The sequence below is a fragment of the Neoarius graeffei genome, chromosome 8 (genome assembly GCF_027579695.1).
Source record: "Neoarius graeffei isolate fNeoGra1 chromosome 8, fNeoGra1.pri, whole genome shotgun sequence".
NCBI classification, from domain to species: Eukaryota; Metazoa; Chordata; class Actinopteri; order Siluriformes; family Ariidae; genus Neoarius; species Neoarius graeffei.
In genome coordinates, this window is record NC_083576.1 from 60,450,780 (window position 1) to 60,473,573 (window position 22,794).

At 43.0% G+C, this 22,794-nt stretch overlaps 1 protein-coding gene across 2 annotated transcripts in view; it reads right to left on the reverse strand.

The window, feature by feature from the left end:
* The window catches only part of stag2b (STAG2 cohesin complex component b), a 38,277-nt gene extending 22,336 nt beyond the window's left edge, over positions 1-15,941 (reverse strand). For both annotated transcript variants that reach the window (XM_060927956.1, XM_060927955.1), the window contains exons 1-11: positions 15,747-15,941; positions 11,692-11,828; positions 11,521-11,599; positions 8,741-8,884; positions 8,531-8,627; positions 8,362-8,438; positions 8,056-8,260; positions 7,722-7,873; positions 4,343-4,416; positions 1,532-1,655; positions 1,332-1,430 (exon numbers count right to left, since the gene is read on the reverse strand). In XM_060927956.1, coding sequence (XP_060783939.1) covers positions 1,332-1,430; positions 1,532-1,655; positions 4,343-4,416; positions 7,722-7,873; positions 8,056-8,260; positions 8,362-8,438; positions 8,531-8,627; positions 8,741-8,884; positions 11,521-11,599; positions 11,692-11,735 — 1,095 coding nt within the window. In that variant the 5' untranslated portion in view covers positions 11,736-11,828; positions 15,747-15,941. The remainder of the gene's footprint in view (positions 1-1,331; positions 1,431-1,531; positions 1,656-4,342; positions 4,417-7,721; positions 7,874-8,055; positions 8,261-8,361; positions 8,439-8,530; positions 8,628-8,740; positions 8,885-11,520; positions 11,600-11,691; positions 11,829-15,746) is intronic.
* Between the last annotated feature and the right edge of the window lie 6,853 nt (positions 15,942-22,794).

Below are 22,794 nucleotides of genomic sequence, written 5' to 3' on the forward strand. Positions count from 1 at the left end.
GGAATTTCAAACTGACCAACATTCTTACAGCTTTGTAAGAATGCTGTTCAGATACTTAAGGCCTCTGCATGCTCTTGCGACAAGGCTTTCGCAGATAGCTTGTCGCAGACAGTTGTAATTTATCGTTGAGCGGGGAGTAATAGGCGTGCGCGATGTTATTCACCGGCACAACGCAAGGGGGCGCGAAGTCGCTAGGAGTAGTTGGTGGGTGTGGTCAGTGGAGTGTTTATCCTCCGGTTACTTATAATGACTAAAACTTTTTTTTTCAATATAATGACTAGAACTGGAGTCGCATAGATGTACGTACTTCCTCAATCAACCGCTCTTCATGCTGCTCCATCTTCGCTCGTGTTTTTAAAAATGGCGGTCGTGAAAACAAACCAAACCGGGAAAGTAGGGAAGCGGAAGTGCGTGTACAGCGGATGTAGAGTGGACCAATCAGAGCCCTCTTGTCTGCGGCGCTGTCTGCGAGGCTTCTGCGGTGGTCACAATTTTTGGGAGGTGCGAGCAGAGTGTCTGCGAAGGTGGGAGGGCTACGCAGACACTGTCTGCGACGCTATCTACGAGGACTGGGTTGTCAGCATAAATTGGCCTTTAGAATGCGCTTCGAACCCGCCTCGAATGATTCTTGCACATTCCAGGTATATTAGCTTTCGAATGCAGTTGGAACACAGTAGGAATACCTAGAATGCTGTAAGAAAATTAAGAATGCACTTTGAATGCCGTACGAGTGCGGTTTGATTGCTGCACGAATTCACCTCAAATGCAGTCAGAATGCTCCCGGAATAGCCGCCTAATACGTTTCGAACATCTAAGAATTCAAAGAGAATGCAGCTCGAATACTTAATGTACTTCAAATATCCCGGAATATACAAAGAATTTTCATTCCGACGGCATTCCGGCTCATTCGGGACATTCTGGCAGGATTTGAAGTGGCTTGCCATTTCGATTCTTCCCTCGAACGCGATCAGAATGTTTCGAATGCTGTAAGAATATTCAGAATGCATTTCGAATGCCGTTCGATATTTCTCCTCTTCGAATGCACCTCGAATGTTCTGAGCATGAGCAAAACATTCGGGCCGGCCACAAGAACGGGCCCGGATGTTTGGAATGCACTCAGAATGCAGTCACAATTTTTAGAATGCACTTCGAATATCCTGGAGTACACGAAGAATTTTCATTCGGACGACATTCTGGCTCATTCCGCCTCTAGTGTGACTACCCTATTAGCAAATATATCCACTATAAACAATTCTTCCATGAAATTCTGCTCTTTACTTGCAGACTTCCTCAATGCATTTGGAATGAAATAAACTACAGATGGCTCTCACCTTGAAGCGGCTGGTAAAGAGCTCCAACTTGGCGTTGAGCTCTCGGTTGTAGTAGAGGCCCTGCAGAGCTGTGAGGCATTTCAGCCGCACTTCGCCTTGCTGTTGAAGAGAGCAGAGAAACAACGAGGCTCCGCCATTAATGACTAGCACAAAACTTCATCCCTGTGCGAGTCAAACAGTTGGGAAATAATCAACCTCACCTTGTCGTGCATGGTCCAGCCTACGTATTTCAGGTAGCTGTCATTGAGAAACGCATCACTGTACATTTTCATCCACACCCCGATCTCCTCGATACAGATCGCTCGGATCTCTGCTATCGCATCACTGCAGGGACAACAGCAATTAGTAACCAGAACCTTAATTTGTCATGACGTCTTTTGATTATAAACACGGCTGACAAAAATCAACGTCTCTCAGCCATTGTGACTGGCAAAAGACAAAAGACCCCACACACAATGCAAATATGAATAAACCACTTTGAATTTAACACTTCAGTCATTCATAAATATCCCTGCAATACTTTGATGCTAAAATCACTAACACCAAACTGAAAGTAGCTTGAAGATGAAGGAAATATAGGCTACCTAGAAATTGTAGACAACTTATGTTCATATTATTACAACCCCGATTCCAAAAAAGTTGGGACAAAGTACAAATTGTAAATAAAAACGGAATGCAATAATTTACAAATCTCAAAAACTGATATTGTATTCACAATAGAACATAGACAACATATCAAATGTCGAAAGTGAGACATTTTGAAATTTCATGCCAAATATTGGCTCATTTGAAATTTCATGACAGCAACACATCTCAAAAAAGTTGGGACGGGGCAATAAGAGGCTGGAAAAATTAAAGGTACAAAAAAGGAACAGCTGGAGGACCAAATTGCAACTCATTAGGTCAATTGGCAATAGGTCATTAACATGACTGGGTATAAAAAGAGCATCTTGGAGTGGCAGCAGCTCTCAGAAGTAAAGATGGGAAGAGGATCACCAATCTCCCTAATTCTGCGCCGACAAATAGTGGAGCAATATCAGAAAGGAGTTCGACAGTGTAAAATTGCAAAGAGTTTGAACATATCATCTACAGTGCATAATATCATCAAAAGATTCAGAGAATCTGGAAGAATCTCTGCGCGTAAGGGTCAAGGCCGGAAAACCATACTGGGTGCCCGTGATCTTCGGGCCCTTAGACGCCACTGCATCACATACAGGCATGCTTCTGTATTGGAAATCACAAAATGGGCTCAGGAATATTTCCAGAGAACATTATCTGTGAACACAATTCATCGTGCCATCCGCCGTTGCCAGCTAAAACTCTATAGTTCAAAGAAGAAGCCGTATCTAAACATGATCCAGAAGCGCAGACGTCTTCTCTGGGCCAAGCCTCATTTAAAATGGACTGTGGCAAAGTGGAAAACTGTTCTGTGGTCAGACGAATCAAAATTTGAAGTTCTTTATGGAAATCAGGGACGCCGTGTCATTCGGACTAAAGAGGACAAGGACCACCCAAGTTGTTATCAGCGCTCAGTTCAGAAGCCTGCATCTCTGATGATATGGGGTTGCATTAGTGCATGTGGCATGGGCAGTTTACACATCTGGAAAGACACCATCAATGCTGAAAGGTATATCCAGGTTCTAGAGCAACATATGCTCCCATCCAGACGACGTCTCTTTCAGGGAAGACCTTGCATTTTCCAACATGACAATGCCAAACCACATACTGCATCAATTACAGCATCATGGCTGCGTAGAAGAAGGGTCCGGGTACTGAACTGGCCAGCCTGCAGTCCAGATCTTTCACCCATAGAAAACATTTGGCGCATCATAAAACGGAAGATACGACAAAAAAGACCTAAGACAGTTGAGCAACTAGAATCCTACATTAGACAAGAATGGGTTAACATTCCTATCCCTAAACTTGAGCAACTTGTCTCCTCAGTCCCCAGACGTTTACAGACTGTTGTAAAGAGAAAAGGGGATGTCTCACAGTGGTAAACATGGCCTTGTCCCAACTTTGAGATGTGTTGTTGTCATGAAATTTAAAAATCACCTAATTTTTCTCTTTAAATGATACATTTTCTCAGTTTAAACATTTGATATGTCATCTATGTTCTATTCTGAATAAAATATGGAATTTTGAAACTTCCACATCATTGCATTCCGTTTTTATTTACAATTTGTACTTTGTCCCAACTTTTTTGGAATCGGGGTTGTATTTGTGCTGTGAGTAGTGTGTATTATGCGCTTATATTGTGCTGCACAGACACCTGTCTCAGCAGCTGCATGAATATCATCTGGGCTTGTTACGGTCACAAACATCTGCAGGTGTGGCACTTTTACTTGTGTCTTTCTCGAACACTTCTTTAATCTGGCCTTTTCCTCTCCTCTTTTCCATTGTACATATTTATTAAAAGGTTAAGACGGCTCTCTCAATTAAACATAAACCTGTATGTTTCGTTATGTGACCAGCCTGGAATCAGTCGACCAGTTAGGAATCTCGGGGGGAGGGGTGTCCTGCACTGTACTTAAAACTTCCTCCCTGCACATGTGGAATTAGGCATGTTTATAACTCAAGCTGAAAGCAAAATTAAAAAAACAAAACAAAAACCCACACCAGTGGATACTTGGAAAGGAATCTTCACACACTTTAGCCTATAGCTATAGCAGCTCATAACCCCAGCACATTTTTTTTTAATTCATTTTTTTTAAAGGAACAGATTTCTGGATTAAATACAGAAGAATCTCATCCTAGATTGCTTTATTTCGAAATACAGCAAGCGATTATGTAAATTATATTTTTTCACTAATCATTTTATCTGAATACCTGCCCTGTCTCTCTACGGAACTGAATGATCCAGCTCCCCCCCCCCAAATATTGATTCAGTAATTCGATTTGTATTCATAGGCATAAGCGATCAAGCAAATACAATGTACTTTCGTTTAATAAGAACAACTCAAATATTCCAACAAATAATGCATTTATCATCAGAGCAAATGATGGCATACCGGTATCTGTGCACGAAAACTCCCTTGAAAATTGCGTTCATCATATTTTCAATTTCATCCTGATTTTCTTGGAGCTGCAAAGAGAAGTACAAAATGTATTACTTCAATCCAAAAACATCTTGGTAAAAAAGTGTTTATACGCTAGTTCAACCATGCATCCGTAAAACACCACACAAGTCTGTGTTTAGTTTGAATACAATGCTTGAGAGGCATGAATGGTCATTCCCAGTTAAATCACACACCTCCTTCCAACACGCTCACACAGATGGTCTGCCAGCAGGACCATCATTACATAACTGAACTGTTAATTAATATTAGTGCTCCAAACTAAAGATAGCTCTGTTATTTGCAATCATCCTAACAATGCAGTGTTATACATGTTATTTAAAAAAAAAAAAAAAAAAAAAAAAAACACCCCACACACACACCAGTCTTTGTGACTAAATATTTTTGGGAGAGTCTGTTTATTTTGTTCTGTTTCTCCATCAGGCAGGGCTCTAACACACAATCATTTTTCGTGTGCACACAATCTTTGAAAGGAAAACATAGTGGCTAGAAAGATTCCTTAACAACAAGAGTGCTCCGAGAGCACAATATCCCCTGCTGGCAACTCGGCCATAACTCTGGTAAAATGCGACTGAATCGAACGAAATTGCAATATGCGTATTACCAACATATAACAAAGAATCCTGCCAAGTTTCGTGAAATTCCTCCAAAAATTGTGAGAGGAGTTGATTTCAGAAGGCGAGTACCCTTCCTGGGACGGACATCGCCATGACATAATCCCCCTTCGGGCCTGTCGGCCAGCGAGGGATAAAAATTGTGAGGGAAGTTGATTTCGAAAAGCAAGCACACCTTGATGAAATTGCCAAAGTTTGTTAATAATCACGGGCATAACTCGTAAAATCTGCCCAAATTAAACGAAATTTAAATGTGTATAACTGTCATATCACAAAGCCTTTTGCCAAATTTGATGAAAAATTCCCCCACAAATTGTGAGAGAAGCTGATTTCAGAAGAACCTACACCCTCATGAAATTGTCAAAGTACAAGTTATTTAATCAAGGGTCAAAACTCTGGGAAAATGTTCACAAACGAAATTAAATCGCAATATGTGTATTACCGTCATATAACAAGGCCTTTTGCCGAGCTTCGAGAAATTTGACCAAAAATTGTGAGACGAGTCGATGTCAGAAGGCGAGTACCCTTTCCTGGGATGGATGGACGGACGTCACCATGATATAATTCCCCTTTGGGCCTTTTGGCCAGCAGGGGATAAAAACACATTCACCAGTAGGACTGCACATCACACGGCATGTTAATGAATACAATTTCAATCAATAATCCATTAATAAACACATGCTATTAAGGGATACTTGGTTTTATTCTTACAAGTTTATTAAAACACTGAAATATTAATAGCAGCCATTTACTTTGCCAAAAGAACATTCAAACACAAAGGAATAGATGTCATGACCCAGATACTTAAAGACACTATTGCTTATCCACTAGCTTCTTGGCACAGTGCTTTTGCATAATCATCAATAGCGCCGTGATCTGTAATCTGAAGCTGCTTTTATATTTTATTGTTGATATTTTCTGGCATACACCATACTTGCTGAAGTGTAGCATTCAGCATACATTATAAAACACCATAAAATATCTACATGCGCTTTAATCTGTTCAAATAAAAATGTGCCACTTGTACTACACGCAATGTGGTGACACAGGTCAGTAGCTACAAACAAACTACGCGCCCTTACAAATCTGAAATGCTATTCGCTACAGACCTGGAAGACCAACGCTGCTCGCGTCTACGCTTTATAACGATTGGTGTTGTAGAGTTCCTTGTACTAGAACATGAACAAGATTATGCATGTTCCATATATTCCCCTTCATGGAAAGTATTGAACAGACACAGCTAACTCGCTCATCATTTGCATCATCCGCTATCAGAGCATTGCCCAAAAGCTGCCCCGACACAGGGCACTGAAAATTTGCCCGAGGTGAATTTTCTGCAAACTAAGTAAAAGCTGCTTCATGGCGGTTTACAACGCAACCTGGAAGGTGCCTGGTTTAGACTAAAGAGGTCTTGCTGGTCACGCGGTGACTCAATCATGATCTCTGTATAATCCTTTGTGGTGCCAAAGCAAGACTTTTATATAGAACACGTGCTTAACACCAGAATATTCACAACTTAGGATGTTCAAATTACAGATATCATTATCGTTCAAGTTATTTTTATGCCGTTTTGATTGGCTGAGCGAACTGCAAATAACTGCCTACAAATAACGGTCTGCTCGTGCGCAGTTACATCACACTTTTGTCAACATGGCTTGCTTTCTTAAATTGACAGTGAGTTGGCTTCTTTAATTGAAAGTAAAACCAATGAAAACTTTTTTTTTTTAATTTGCCTTGTGGACTAATCAGTATTTAAAAAAAATAATAATTTGAATGATAAAAATGATTGAGCTCAGTTTTCACAAAATATGATTTCTTACACTACGTTCACACTGCAGGCTGAAGTGACTCAAATCCGATTTTTTCGCCCATATGTGACCTGTATCCGATCTTTTATTGACAATATGAACGACACAGATCCGATTTTTTCAAATCCGACCCAGGCCGTTTGGATATGTGGTCCTAATTCCGATTCCTATCCCATCTTTTCATATGCGACTTCAGTCTGAACCGCCAGGTCGCATTCATCCGACTTACACGTCATCAACAAGCCACAAACGTCACTATTCTGCGCTGAAGTAGGCGGCGGGTCTCTCAAAAAAAGTTACAACAACGTGGCGCATGACATCAATGCGACTCCGCACCCACACGTTCCTTTGAACGGAGGTTGCAGTCACTACCCCGCAGAACGCCTGAGCCAAAACCCTTGCCCTCTTCCTTCTCAACCTCCTCCTTAACATCAGGCTATTGTGCATGTTCTGGCTCCGTCGCAACAACAACTGCATCATCGCCAGGTACTCCATGCTGGCTACTGTCATACACAGGAAACTTTAGGTTACTTCCGTAAACACTGGCCATGCTCACTGCGTGTGACGTCGTCGTATCCTGCAATGCGCATGCGAAACACTTTTAGGTCGCTTCTCGTTCATACTGAGGATCACATACAAGTCGCATATATATGTTAATGTGAACGATCTCACAAAAAAAAAAATCAGATTTCACAAAAAAATCGGAATTGAGCATTAAGCCTTGCAGTGTGAACGTAGTGTTAGTGTCTCACAAGCAATTATTTGTCTCTGCCTTCAGCATCGTCAAATAACTGCTTGCTCGCCACAAACAAATCACGATATTTTGTTCGACCTCATGCAATAATTGCTTATTATGAGAATTATCTACGAAATCTGCAATGCTAGGCCCACCTCTTTGCGTTTCTGTAGAAGCAGCTCCAACCTGTCACTGGCCCGCTTGCCGATCATCTTGTTACGCTCAGCCTCATACTGGCGTTGGGTGTTGTCCATGTTAATGCTGAGGTTCAGCGCTACGTTCACCAGAGCCGTCATCAGCTTCATGGCTGTGTAGATCACAACCCACATGACAAACAGGGAATCAATTAAAACAATATGCTGTATCAGCCATAAACACACGCAGCTCATCCACCCTGAGATCAGAAGCAATCGCACACAGACCCGCTCGGAGGTATTGTGTGAATGACACATGGCCACTATAAATAATTTGCAAGATAGGTGGTCTGACCTGCTAGTGTGCTTGTGTGCCTAAAGGCTCGCACTTGGGAGTCTGACAGACCGGTGAGCAGGGAGATGACTGTGTCCATCATATACTCATCGTAGATGATGCTGTACTGACACTGTCGGACCAACACGGAAATGAACTCGCAAAAACTGGACTTGAACTTTTTCCACTGTGGCCCAGCCATTGTGAGTGGGTAGTCTCCACTGTCCTACAGTGACAAAACACAATACTCTTACTTAGCACTGAGGCAGAGATACCCAACATATTATACAGCACTAAAAGCATGCTTTATAGAAAGTAAAATCTTGCCTCGTCAAATTCTTCAGTCATCTTTCTGATAATCTCAGAGTTCTGCATGTGCCGAAACATCTCCCCACTCACAACACCTGAAACAAACAGAGGTAGTGTGCCTCAATAATAGATCAGATGATGTCGCAACTTATTTCTAGCTTGCTATAGAGCGAGTTATAAAATGTACCTTTACAGCCAGAACACTGGATAAAGAAGTTGATCAAGTCAAGGAGAGCCATGTCTCGGTCCTGTTTGTAGGACTCAATCCAATCGTCCACCACAGACTGGGTGGGGGAAAGAAAAGAAAAATCCACTTCTATCAGACCAATAGAAATTTCTAAATTTAAAATGAGGAAATAAGCCAAGAATCTGACAGCTTAGCAATGTCAACACTGACCTGCATGGCGCTCTTTCCAAGCTTGACCACTTCAAACAGCATGATATTCTCCATGCCATTCTCTTGATGGTGCCCATTTAAGCGACCAGCGCCCTTTCCACCTCCTTTCCCCTTCTCCCCAGGGGCCTTCTTCCCCTTTTTCACCTAAAACGAAGGATTCATTCAATATTGCCTCAACAATGGCTCTTTTAAACAACCTTCAGTCCAATGAAATTAACTCTTAAATCATAGTACGCTTGACACCATGTTTGATGTTTTTCAACATACAAGTTTTAACAATGAATGGTTTAGATCAAGCACTGAGCCTCACATCCAATGTTCAATTAAAGCCATCCCAATTAAAATTTAAATCCAACCGGGAGGGAAGACATTTTAATAAAAAAGAGTAATAGCCACATGACACATTGCGATTACCCTCATTATCGGAATGTGTATACATGCTCTGTACTTGTGCATTTGTGTCATGATTCTATTTAAAGATAATTATGAGGTTGGATGAGTGAGGATATTTCTGTGCAGTTATTACCAGACAATAGCTTTTAATGCTGAAAACACTGGAAGACAAGTCAGGCAATATATCTGCTTTAAGTAAGAAACAAAAGACACAACAGACCCTTAAAGCTAGACGGCCTTTCAATTTCATAAAATCGGTGAAATTTAGTTCCCTCTGAAATTTGGTCATTGTGATGTATGTTTATTTCTGTAATATCTCAAAAAACCCAGGCCATTCTTACCCCTTTTCCACCAAATCAGTTCCAGGGCTGGTTCGGGGCCAGTGCTGGTTCACAACTCATTCAACTTGCGAGCCAGCTGAGAACCAGTTTGCTTTTCCATAGCTCGCAGTGCTAAGGGAAGCCACGTCAGTTACGTCGCTGTATACGTCAGTTACGTCGCTATGTTTGCATAAACCTTGGTGCGAATATCGAAGCAAAAACAACATGGAAGCAGCAGCAACAACAATAATAATAATAATAATAATAAATGACTTCGCGTTTGTACAGCTGCTGCTTCTCGTCGCTTAAAAATGGTCATCTTTCGCGGTCTTGTTATTGTTGTTGGTCTTAACAACTCCGCCCCCCCGCTGACGTAAGCCGTTCTTTCCTCTGGCCCAGCAGAGAGTTGGTGCTAGCCTGGAACCGGTTTTTCTGGCCCCAGAGCCAGTTCTTTGTCAGTGGAAACAGAAAACCCGGTTTCAAACTAAGCACTGGCCCCGAACCAGCCCTGGAACTGCTTTGGTGGAAAAGGGGCATCTGTGGTTGGGAAGTTATTTAATTTGAAGGGATTCCCTTGCAAATATTGTGCATGAAATCGTTCGCTTCGCACAGTCAAGCAGACAGAGGAAGTCCGTGTGCGCATACACAGGTTTACCACCTTCTTTTGGGTTTTACGGCAGCTGGCATCCACAGTGTTGCGTTACTCCCATCTACGGGTTTACCTTGACCGTGCACCGACTGTTCCATCATTCTGTCGCTAAACAAACAGCTGATCACACCGAGGTGCTCGCTGACCGCCGATATTTATTAGTTTGGTCCTGCGTTCCCTTTCCTTCGCAACATAACATCTTTTCTTCTTGCTTTCCGTTACTGTAGTCGGTCTTTCACGCTTCATTCGCACACTCACGTCCTCCATTTTTCTCTCCTGTTTCAACTTTGTATCCCACAACGCCTTACGCGAACGGGGAAAGCCCACCGCGTAATGCACGCCATAGTATCTTGAACTAGTTCATGGTGAAGCAGGGAAAAAATAGCTGAGAATTTAAGGCCATGTGGACCTAAATTCATTAACTGTTCTTTAAAAAAAAATCTAATAAAATTGGAAGTCTGTAATTCGAATTCAGTAGCTTTTGGTCCACTAAACAAAGATAATTGGGTGTCAGGGAAAATTCTTTTTATGACCTACATTTGAAAAATCTGAAAAGCCGTCTACCTTTAATATGAAAGCAACCCACACTGAGGTAGTGCGATGCAGCATGACTTGATACCATCCCAAAGCTGTTTATTTTTGTATAATTGCACGGTCTGGAGTGTGTTATTCCCCTTATACCACAACATTTAATTTATTAAATGACAGCACACACAGTAACAGCTTAAAGTGAGATTTAATGTCGTGAAGCCTCCAACAAACAAGTTATTTCCTGTAACCGTTTATGTCAAAGCTGTAAAAACGGCCTCTCCCACAAAACGCACACCCTGTCAATTTACAGAGAAGCCAGAAAGTGTGAAGAACTGCCATGAAAACTTTCCTGTGCTGAGAAACTTTGCAAACCATAAAGCGCTAACAACTAACACTCTTTCCATAAACGTCTCCTTAGAGAGGAAAAAAAAAAAAAAAAAAGGTTACCACGTGAACAATTACAGGTTTTATGCTGTTAAACATGTTTAAAGTTTATTTATTACTCTTAGCTTATGTCCGCTGCAGAAGTCCCTGACAATGAGCAGTCACTCACAAAAACAACAATGCATTAGAACAAGCACGTTAACATAAACCCATTGCTCATGTTACAGCCTGAACTACTGTCCAAACTACTGAGATTTGAGAATTCAACCACACTGTGGTACAATGAACACTAACATGCATTTTTTTTTTTTTAATTTCAACAACCTCCTTGCTGCTGAATTTCAGGTAAATCTTAAATATTGAGCAGTTCAGAATAGTCACAACTCTTCTTAGACACAAACATATTGCACATATGCATGCTCTTGTGCAATGCAAGATTACTGATCGCAGGACAATTGATTGGTCAGTGTTATGTGCTGGATGCTTAGTCACGCAAAACATACCTTTCCTTTGGCTTGAACACCATTTCTCCCATCAGAATCATCAAAGTCAGTATCTGAGGAGAATCGTGTGTCTGTGTCCCTGTTAAAACACAAAATTCAACCGTAACCACGATCTCATTACACAGTAGATTGACCATATATTTATGGATAATAATATGAAGGATGACTTACTGGGGATAATGAAACTCCGCTTGTAATTCTGGTGCTGCTATCATTTCTTTAACATCTTCTGGACCACCTTAACTTGTCAAAGTGTTAATTGTCTGTCAACGCTCGCAGCAATTGCAGGTACCTTTGTCTCATATGACCTAGAACAGTTCCAGAGTAAACAATCAGAAAATTTGTCTTTATTTTCAAGCCTAATTATCTAAAAATGTGAAACTTGAAAAAAAAAAATTAATGCCAAAACCTGGTATGAAATATAGACAGATAGTATTCAACCATGAAATGATTCATGCAGGGAGCAGCAAGAGAAAAGCTGAGAAGTACAGTTTGAAGCTGTGGTTACATCATGGCCACAAGGGGAGCAGTGTTGCACTACTTTTAAGCAGCTGCGATCTGTGAGTGCTTGTCTATGTGGGTGATGCACTGAGACAAAAACCAGAAACAGGAAACAGAAGTAATGCATGTGTTCTTAAGATAAATCCCAGTTCCAAACTCCTGTCTCAGATGTCACTAGTAGCTATGCCCCTGGGATCAATGGTGAAAATAAATCAAAGTGCTTACATTTGGTCTTCAAATACACATTTCTTTTACTACTAGAATTTAACTATGAACCGTACCAGCGCTCATAATTAAAAGTGAAATTAGTTTTAGGTACACATGTTTCAACAGTCAACTAATTTGCTTAGACATGCAGATTTTTATACAAATCAGTTATAATTAAATCTTCAGTGCGCTGTACATCAGGAAAGCTAAAGAAATCCTAATGGGGGGGGGGGGGGGGGGGGGGGGTGTTTGAACTCGAATCCCTGCCCAGACTCAGATTTCATTACAACTTAAAAGGTATTTTGCAGTCAGTCAATCTTGAATGAAATAAACCTGACTGGCCAGATGTTTTCAGTTACACCTGCTACCCTTTAGTTGGGACTAGTCTAGATACTAAGGATTCAACCTAATATGAATACATTATCCTGAATGAACCAATGACATTCTCAACTGGAACAAATAAGACGTATCAAAGACGTGCTACTTTTTTTTTTTAAGAAAGCTTGCTAAAAAGGTTCACATGGCTTGAGATCTAGCAGAGACCAGATGTCTGTATCAGGACTGGGATTTCACAGGACACAAACTTGAGGGTGCAAGCAAGTGGCAATAAGAAATCTGGAGGTCAACAAAACCCATGTTCATTAACATCAATGTGTAGCACTGCACACTTACAGCATCCTAACGTGCTGTAAACGCCTACCTGCCTGGTGAGGAGCAAACGGTGTAGATTAGGCTCAGAGTTTCTTATCTGTATGTACTGTGAACATCCCTAGTTGATAAATTAGACTCTAGGTGAAGATGACAAACTGTCAGAGGCAGAATTAAGACCATGCTGTCAGAGCTGGCATTTCTGCAGTCAGATCCCCAACCCAGTGTTCTCCGTTGCTTTTAATGTGCATAGTGGCAGAGTTCATATTCAATATAAAATAAATAAAAGATCTTGCTGTTTGGACCATACCCAGGTCTTGTACGAGTCTGAATAACAGCAGACACGTCAGGACACTGAACAGATACAGCTGGTGGCATAACCTTACACAAGACACCTCGCTCATTTTGATTAAAGTCGTACCAGCAGAGTATTTGTCTAAAACCATGCAACCAGTGTAGGCTGAGTACAGACACTGCATTAAGAATATAAAAGGTTGCTTGGATTATGAGGCCACCACCATAAAGAACAATTTGTTCTGAAGGACTTGCTTGGTTAAATAAATTATTGCTAAATATTATTTCCACATCACAGCAGCAGAACCGATCACTGAACTGTTAATTACTGATTTCGGCAGTGAATGGAGATGTCTGCATCTCTGAGTTGGACCAGAGAATAAGGCTGCACTGAAACATGTGACCTTTGAACCGTTTATAAAATGATAAAAAAAAACTATCCATTCACCGTCTCGACGCTTTATTTCAAAACCGAAAGCATAAATTAGTGCGGCGGAACTGGAGGACACCGCGGGGACCGCTGGCTGGCTGCAGCTCGGAACCGTGCTGTGAAAGAACCACACGACTGAAAATGTGCTTGCGGATATAGATGAAAACAAGGGGGCGTGGCGTCCCACACACTGTCACTCTATGCGGCGTTTTCATTGGCCGTTCCGTCTCCGGTTTCCAGGAAACAAACAAGGGAACGGGCTTCCTCCGTTACCATATAAGGTATTAATCTATCCGCCCTCGTGCTTATCTCTTCCAATCACAGACGGCCATCATTGGGGGACGTAAACATGCATAAATGGGAGAAGGAAGGAAGCGAGTACAACAATCTGTGGAAAGACGACGCTTGGTGTGTTTCAAACAAACTTCATTAGTACATTTTGCCCTTGAGAAAATATACTAACCTTACAATTAAACACACTACAGTGTTAAAAAAAATAAAAATAAAAACAACCTTTCACACACTTGGGTGTGGCGTACACTTTGAATAAGTATCATTTTCGATTTCTTTCTGATCACTTGAAAGTGCTCAAAATAAGGACTGGATAAATTCACAGAACAACCAAGACCCACAGGTCAATCCCAGCTGACGTTTCTAAAGCTAAAAACCGAACAAGCTTAAACATCATAAAGACTCAACTTATACCACAAATTAAAGTGTGCACCCGTGTCTGAGGTGCTGTAAACACGGAGATTATGAACCATTCAGTGATTAAAACACACACAGACAAGAACCACACAGCGTCAGATAAGATTATTTATTGAGCTAAAAGACAGACAGACAGTGTGTGAGAACGAGCTGAAGAAAACAGGCGAAGATTCACTGCTTGAAAAGTGGCGCCAAATGAAGCTAACAATCATCACGACACCGCAATTGTGATATTTCACAAGTTATTCGGCGACATAAATACATTACTGATATAAAACGTGTTAAAGAAGATTGCACGCAGTAAAACAAAGTAGATACTGAGGATGAGTTAGATTGCTTGCTAGTTAGCTTGCTAGCTAGCTAGCTAGCTAGCGGCTGTCAAACAAACATTTCAGTCGACGCATCTGGCCTACACAAAGTTAGTGATCTGGGACTTTACACAAACTAAACTACCAACACATGGTTAATTAGAAGAGTCAGCGAGCACGATACATTTAAAAAGTATTCAGGTGATAAATTAGTCAAAAACAGAAGCCAAACAAGCCGAGAGCGGAGCCCGGGCAGCTCTACTGTTAGCTCCGGGGAAACATTAATGGGACGGAAACAAAATTCCCCCTGATCGATCATCATCATCCTCCTCCTCCTCATCTCTCAGAGCAGTTTTAAGTTTGTTCTTATTCTTTCCGTGCTCTGAGTGTGTAACACAATTTTCACAAACGACCGGAGAAAGCAAAAGCAACAACACACACAAAAAAAGTTATACTGGAGAAAGAGAGAGGGGAAAAAAAATCTCCATCTTGAAACCAATCCAGCAGCTGTTTTCGGGATTCTCCATTTTGGCTCCGCTTACAGTCAGTCAGTCAGTCAGTCAGTCATTACGCATTCCAGCCAACCGAGCCGTGTTTTGATTCCCATTACGTTTATTATCGTTAAATATATGTATTAAACGAACATATGACTTTAACACGAGGATTCCGATACTCGTTTGTTTGGTTTTTTTATTCGTGCGACAACAGTTTTTCTTTTCACGTGCGAGGGGGAAAAACGCCTCCCCGCGTCCTCCATCTTGGTTGTGAATTTGTGCTCCAGTTTCGCCATAGCGGCTGCGCTCGCGGGCTCGGGCTGTTTAGCCAGCTAGCTAGCTAGTTAGCTAGCTACATCAACAAAACAGCTCACAGAAACACCGCGGAAGTGGCCTACGGTGTCAATTACTCAAACCGCCCAGGACCAAAACCTTAAACTGAAATGTTTGGCTCAAACCAACCAAAGCTGCCGAGTTTATACGGCTGTTTTGGTCAGCTAAACCGACTTCTTTCCTCTCAAGTCCCGCGTATTCGGCTACGCAAGCTAACCAAGGCTAGCTTTCAGCTCGGCGCACCACAAAATATCACTAAACCCCAGCAACTTCTGTAAACGACTCCGCCATTTTACAACTTACCCACTACCAGTACCGAATCCAGCACTCATGCAGCTCCGGAAGAGTGTCGGGTGGCGCTAGTTGTTTTGACCCAAAAGCCCAGACAGATTCATAGATGTTAGTTTGAAAGTGGCGGTCAGAGGCTGCCTGTTTCAGACACACACTCAGCCCGCTCGCACCGCTTGCTTTGGTTGTTTCGATGATCGAGCGAAAGAAACAGCACAAAGCTGCCACCTGCTGGTCACATGGTCACGACCCCTCACACTGGACTGTGGGTGACATCTAGTGGTCAAACTCGGCTATGGCGCTTTATTCAAAGTTTGATGAAGAAATAGGGGCCACGATGAAACAAAAAAAGCCTTTCTGACTGGAAAAGGAGGAAGTTATTTTGAGTCATTTCATCTCATCTCATTATCTCTACCCGCTTTATCCTGTTCTGCAGGGTCGCAGGCAAGCTGGAGCCTATCCCAGCTGGCTACGGGCGAAAGGCGGGGTACACCCTGGACAAGTCGCTAGATCATCACAGGGCTGACACATAGACAACCATTCACACTCACATTCACACCTACGGTCAATTTAGAGTCACCAGTTAACCTAACCTGCATGTCTTTGGACTGTGGGGGAAACCGGAGCACCCGGAGGAAACCCACGCGGACACGGGGAGAACATGCAAACTCCGCACAGAAAGGCCCTCACCGGCCACGGGGCTCAAACCCAGGACCTTCTTGCTGTGAGGCGACAGCGCTAACCACTACACCACCATGCCACCCTATTTTGAGTCATCTCATCTCATTATCTCTAGCTGCTTTATCCTGTTCTACAGGGTCGCAGGCAAGCTGGAGCCTATCCCAGCTAACTACAGGCGAAAGGCGGGGTACACCCTGGACAAGTCGCCAGGTCATCACAGGGCTGACACATAGACACAGACAACCATTCACACTCACATTCACACCTACGCTCAATTTAGTCACCAGTTAACCTAACCTGCATGTCTTTGGACTGTGGGGGAAACCGGAGCACCCGGAGGAAACCCACGCGGACACGGGGAGAACATGCAAACTCCGCACAGAAAGGCCCTCGCCGGCCACGAAGCTCGAACCCAGGACCTTCTTGCTGTGAGGCGACAGCGCTAACCACTACACCACCATGCCACCCTATTTTGAGTTATATCTGTGGCAATTCTTCTTCTTCTTCATGTGTCAGGCCTGGCACAGGCATCGACGATCATGGTCTGCCAGTCAGTTCTGTTGCCAGTAAGGTGGATAAGATCATTATCCACCTTACTGGTGAACTGTTGGTAGCAAAGGTGTTAAGGCTATTTGTATATGTCATTCTCTGTCTTCCTCTTCCTCGCTTTCCTTCAATTTTACCACTTAACACAAGTCTTTCTAGGCCGTCTTTTCTGTTGATGTGGCCAAAGAAATCCAGTTGTCGTTTTCTGATTGTCTTAATAAGTGAACGTTTTGTTCCTGCCAGCTGTAGCACTTCTTCATTTGTCTTTCTGTTTTTCCAATATATTCTCAGCATTCGTCTGAGGAACCACATCTCTGTTGCCTCCAACTTCTTCTTTAAGTCATTTGTAATTGTCCAGCATTCGCAACCATATAGGAGGACTGACCATACATATGATTTTAGTGTCCTTAATTTCGTGTCTGTTGTGATGTTTCTGTTTTTGAGTATGGAGCTCATTTTACCAAAGGTATCTTTCGCCATTGCTATGCGTCTTTTAATCTCAGTCCTGCATTTTGCATCTGATGTTATCATGAAGCCGAGATATTTAAATTTAGTTACTTCTTTGATTTTTTTCTCCTTTGCAGTTGATGTTGCATGTGGGCTTTTGCTCTTTCTTGAAGATCACCATGCATTCTGTTTTCTTTGCATTCAGTTCTAGCCCTTTTATCTCACTTTCTTCTGATACTTTGTTGAGGATTTTTTGCAGCTGGTCTTCAGAATCTGCGATGAGTACTGTACCATCTGCGTATCTTAGGTCTGTGGCAATAAAAATATATTATTTAAGAGTGTAACAGCACCTGAAAAGGCCAAAGTCTGGAGCTAAATTAGAGAAAAGTTGAGGTGAAAATATATACCTACTGTTGCAGAGCATTTTTTAACATAGTTACCAGATTTGGTCTCCTAGTCAATGCCAAACCAGCTTCACTGGGAGACCAAATTTTAAACCAAGTTATGTCTTATCATTTGGTTCAATCAGTTGCAATTAATTAACCAAGTACCATGTAAATATACATTTAACAAGGAAAACTTGGCACTGCATTAACTATGTTGATGATATGCTGGCTGAAACGAGGATTCGTAATGCAGCAATTTGCATCACAGAATATGCCGCAGCGGTGCAGCCGCATGGACTCTGGGGCCTGTGATTGTATTGCCCAGACCAGTTGGTCTCCTAGTGGAAAATCCTTAAAAAATGCTCTGGTTCTCAGGTGGTTAGTACTGTCGCCTCACAGCAAGAAGGTCCTGGGTTCGAATCCAGCAGCCGGCGAGAGCCTTTCTACGTGGAGTTTGCATGCTCTTCCCATGTCTGCGTGGGTTTGCGCCGGTTTCCCCCACAGTCCAAAGACATGCAGGTTGGTGGCTCAAAATTGACCGTAGGTGTGAATGGTTGTCTGTGTCTCTGTGTCAGCCCTGTGATGAAATGGCGACTTGTCCAGGGTGTACCCTGCCTTTTGCCCATAGTCAGCTGGGATAGGCTCCAGCTTGTCTGTGACCCTGTAGGACAGGATAAGCCGCTACTGATAATGGATGGATGGATGGATGGTTTCAAGTGGGGCAGCACGATGGTGTAGTGGTTAGCACTGTTGCCTCACAGCAAGAAGGTCCTGGGTTCGAATCCAGTGGCCGGTGAGGATTCTGTGGGGAGTTTGCATGCTCTTCCCGTGTCTGTGTGGCTTTCCTCTGGGTGCTCCGGTTTCCCCCACGGTCCAAAGACATGCAGGTTGGTGGCTCAAAATTGACCATAGGTGTGAATGGCTCCAGCTTGCCTGCGACCCTGTAGGACAGGATAAGCAGCTACTGATAATGGATGGATGGTCTCAGGTGGGGTGGCACGGTGGTGTAGTGATTAGCACTGTTGCCTCACAGTCCTGGGTTCGAGTCCAGTGGCTGGCGAGGGCCTTTCTGTGTGGAGTTTGCATGTTCTCCCCATGTCTGTGTGGGTTTCCCCCACAGACATGCAGGTCAGGTTAATTGGTGGCTCTAAATTGACCGTAGATGTGAATGAGAGTGTGAATGGTTGTTTGTCTCTGTGTCAGCCCTGCGATAACCTGGCGACTTGTCCAGGGTGCACCCCGCCTCTCACCCATAGTCAGCTGGGATAGGCTCCAGCTTGCCTGCGACTCTGTAGAACAGGATGGATGTTCTTAGGTGATCAGGTCTTTGTCAAAATATCCATTATTCAGAAAAAAATCAAATAGTGGCACGTGTTTTCAACAAAAACACATGTGCCACTATTATCGGCTTAGAGAACACGGAGCAGGGCATCTGAGACCATTCTTCTTTCCACAATCTCTCCAGATCATCCAGGATCCTCGGTCCTCTCTTGTGCACGCTCTTCTTCAGCTCTTCCCACAGTTTTCCAATGGGGTTCAGGTCAAAGGACTGAGATGGCCTTGGCAGAAGCTTGACTCTGTGCTCAGCAAACCATTTTTGTGTTGACTCAGACATATGCTTCGGATCATTGTCCTGCTGGAAGATCCCATAAGGACACGGTTTTAGTTTCCTGGCAGAGGCAGCCAGATTTTTATTTAAAATGTCTTGGTATTTCATGGGCTCCATGATGCCATATACCCTAGCAAGGTTTTGAGGGCTTTTGGAAGAAAAACAGCCCCAAAACATCACAGAACCATCCATCCATTATCCATAACCGCTTATTCTGTGAGCCTATCCCAGCTGACTATGGGTGAGAGGCGGGGTACACCCTGGACAAATCACCAGATCATCGCAGGGCTGACACGAACAACAATTCACATTCACACTTAGTCAATTTAGAGCCACCAATTAGCCTAATCTGCATGTCTTTGGACTGTGGGGGAAACCGGAGTACCTGGAGGAAACCCAGGCAGATATGGGGAGAACATGCAAACTTCACACAGAAAGGGCCCCGTCGACCACTGGGCTCAAACCCAGAACCTCCTTGCTATGAGGCAACAGTGCTAACCACTACACCACCGTGCCACGCCATCACAGAACCTCCACCATTTTTTACAGTTGGGAGAGGGTCCTTCTCGTTATAGCCATCCTTCATTTTACTGAATATTTGTTCGCCATAAAGCTCCATTTTTGTTTCCTCAGACCATAGAACATGGTTCCAATCAAAGTTGTAGTAGCGTTTTGCAAACCTCAGGAACTTACATTTGTAGTTAACTGACAGAAAAGGCTTTTTTTCTGGCATACCTTCCAAATAATATGTTGGTATGGAGGTGGCTTCTGATGGTGGTTTTGGAGACTTGGAAACCCCAAGATTTTACTTTTCTTGTAATTCACCAACAGTGATCTTTGGGGATTTTTTTTCTCCTCTCTTACCATCCTCCTCACTGTCTGTGGGGGGAAAATAAACTTGGGTCCATTTCCAGGCAAGTTTGTAACAGTTCCAGTTGGTGTCCACTTTTTTATTATTGCCCTAACAGTAGAAATGGACATTTCAGGCGATTAGCTGTTTTTTGTTTGTTTATTTTAATAAATAACTTATGAAGGTCAACACGTCTTCCTCATTTGGTTTGTGAGTTCTTTTATCTTTCCCATGCTGATAGATGACTAAGGGAATTTGGCCTCTGTGCCACCTCATATGTATAACCCAGTTAATCAGGAAGTTATGGATTATAGCTCAAAAGTCCCTACACACTCCAATCAACTTAAAGTGTACAATTTAAATTGGAAACATGCTTCAGTTACATTGTCTCATCTCATTATCTCTAGCCGCTTTATCCTTCTACAGGGTCGCAGGCAAGCTGGAGCCTATCCCAGCTGACTACGGGCAAGAGGCGGGGTACACCCTGGACAAGTCGCCAGGTCATCACAGGGCTGACACATAGACACAGACAACCATTCACACTCACATTCACACCTACGGTCAATTTAGAGTCACCAGTTAACCTAACCTGCATGTCTTTGGTTTGTGGGGGAAACCGGAGCACCCGGAAGAAACCCACGCCGACACGGGGAGAACATGCAAACTTTGCACAGAAAGGCCCTCGTCGGCCACGGGGCTCAAACCTGGACCTTCTTGCTGTGAGGCGACAGCGCTAACCACTATAATTTCCAGCGGTGCCAATAATCGTGTTTTTATTGAAAATAATTATTTCTTTACGAGGGACTTGTTTTCCTCTGAATAAATGTATTTCAATTAAAGGTTGGCTTTTTTTTTTCCAATGTGAGATGAAGCTACTTCACCAAAAGGTGGATTTTTTACTAATCTTTACAAGCGGTGTTAATAATCGTGGAGGGCACACATGGGTCAGAGCGTCTCCAAAACAGCAGGTCTTCTGGGATGTTGCTGGTATGCAGTGGTTAGTACTTACTAAAAGTGGTCCAAAGAAGATACAACTGGTGAACCGACAACAGGGTCGTGGGCATGTAAGGCTCATTGATGTACATGGGGAGCAAAGGCTAACCTGTTTGGTCTGAGCCCACAGAAGAGCTACTATAGCACAAATTGCGGTAAAAGTTAATGCTGGCGATGATAGAAAGGTGTCAGAACACACAGTGCATAGCACCTTGCTGCATATGGGGCTGCATAGCCACAGACCAGTCAGAGAGCCCATGGTGACCCCTGTCCAATGCCTAAAGTCAGCCCACAAAGGGACCGACCGTGAGCATTAAAACTAGACCATGTAGCAATGGAAGAAGTTGGCTGAGTACAGTAATCGATCCATCTATCATGTCTACCATTTATTTGTCAAAGTCATAGGGGAACCAGAGCCAATCTCAGCTGACTTCAGGTGAGAGGTGGGGTTCATCCTGGGCAGGTTGCCAATCTTTCACAGCACAAACACAGAGATGAACAACCTAATCTTGCTGACCTAAACTGCTTGTCTTTGGACTATGGGAGGAAACCAGAGCAACCAGATGAAACCCACCCAAGCACAAGGACAACGTGTAAACATTCAAATGCCTATGCACAGAAAGGCCCCAGTTGGTCGCAAAGTTCAATCCCAGAACTTTCTTGCTGTGAGATTACAGTGCTAACCACTGCATCACTGTGCTGCCCCATGCAGCAATCCATCTGAATCCATCTGGCTTTGCAGAAACATACAATTGTGTATCATTAGCATAACAGTGGAAGCTAATACCATGCTTATGACAATCAGGTGTGAGTGGGCACCCTGTTTTATTTAAAGAACAGGGATCTATCAAAGTCTGATCTTCACAACACATGTTTGTGGAAGTGTATCATGGCATGAACAAAGGAGATTTCTGAGGACCTCAGAAAAAACGTTGCTGATGCTCATCAAGCTGGAAAAGATTACAAAACCATCTCTAAAGAGTTTGGACTCCACCAATTCACAGTCAGACAAATTGTATACAAATGGAGAAAATTCAAGAACATTGTTACCCTCCCCAGGAGTGGTCGACCAACAAAGATCACTCCAAGAGCAAGGCGTGTAATAGTCGGCGAGGTCACAAAGGACCCCAGGGTAACTTCTAAGCAACTGAAGGCCTCTCTCACATTGGCTAATGTTAATGTTCATGAGTCCACCATCAGGAGAACACTGAACAACAATGGTGTGCATGGCAGGGTTGCAAGGAGAAAGCCACTGCTCTCCAAAACAAACATTGCTGCTTGTCTGCAGTTTGCTAAAGATTGCGTGGACAAGCCAAAGGCTATTGGAAACATGTTTTGTGGACAGATGAGACCAAAACAGAACTTTTTAGTTTAAATGAGAAGTGTTATGTTTGGAGAAAGGAAAACACTGCGTTCCAGCATAAGAACCTTATCCCATCAGTGAAACATGGTGGTGGTAGTATCATGGTTTGGGCCTGTTTTGCTGCATCTGGGCCAGGATGGCTTGCCATCATTGATGGAATTGGTGTATGGAATCATTGATGGAATTGG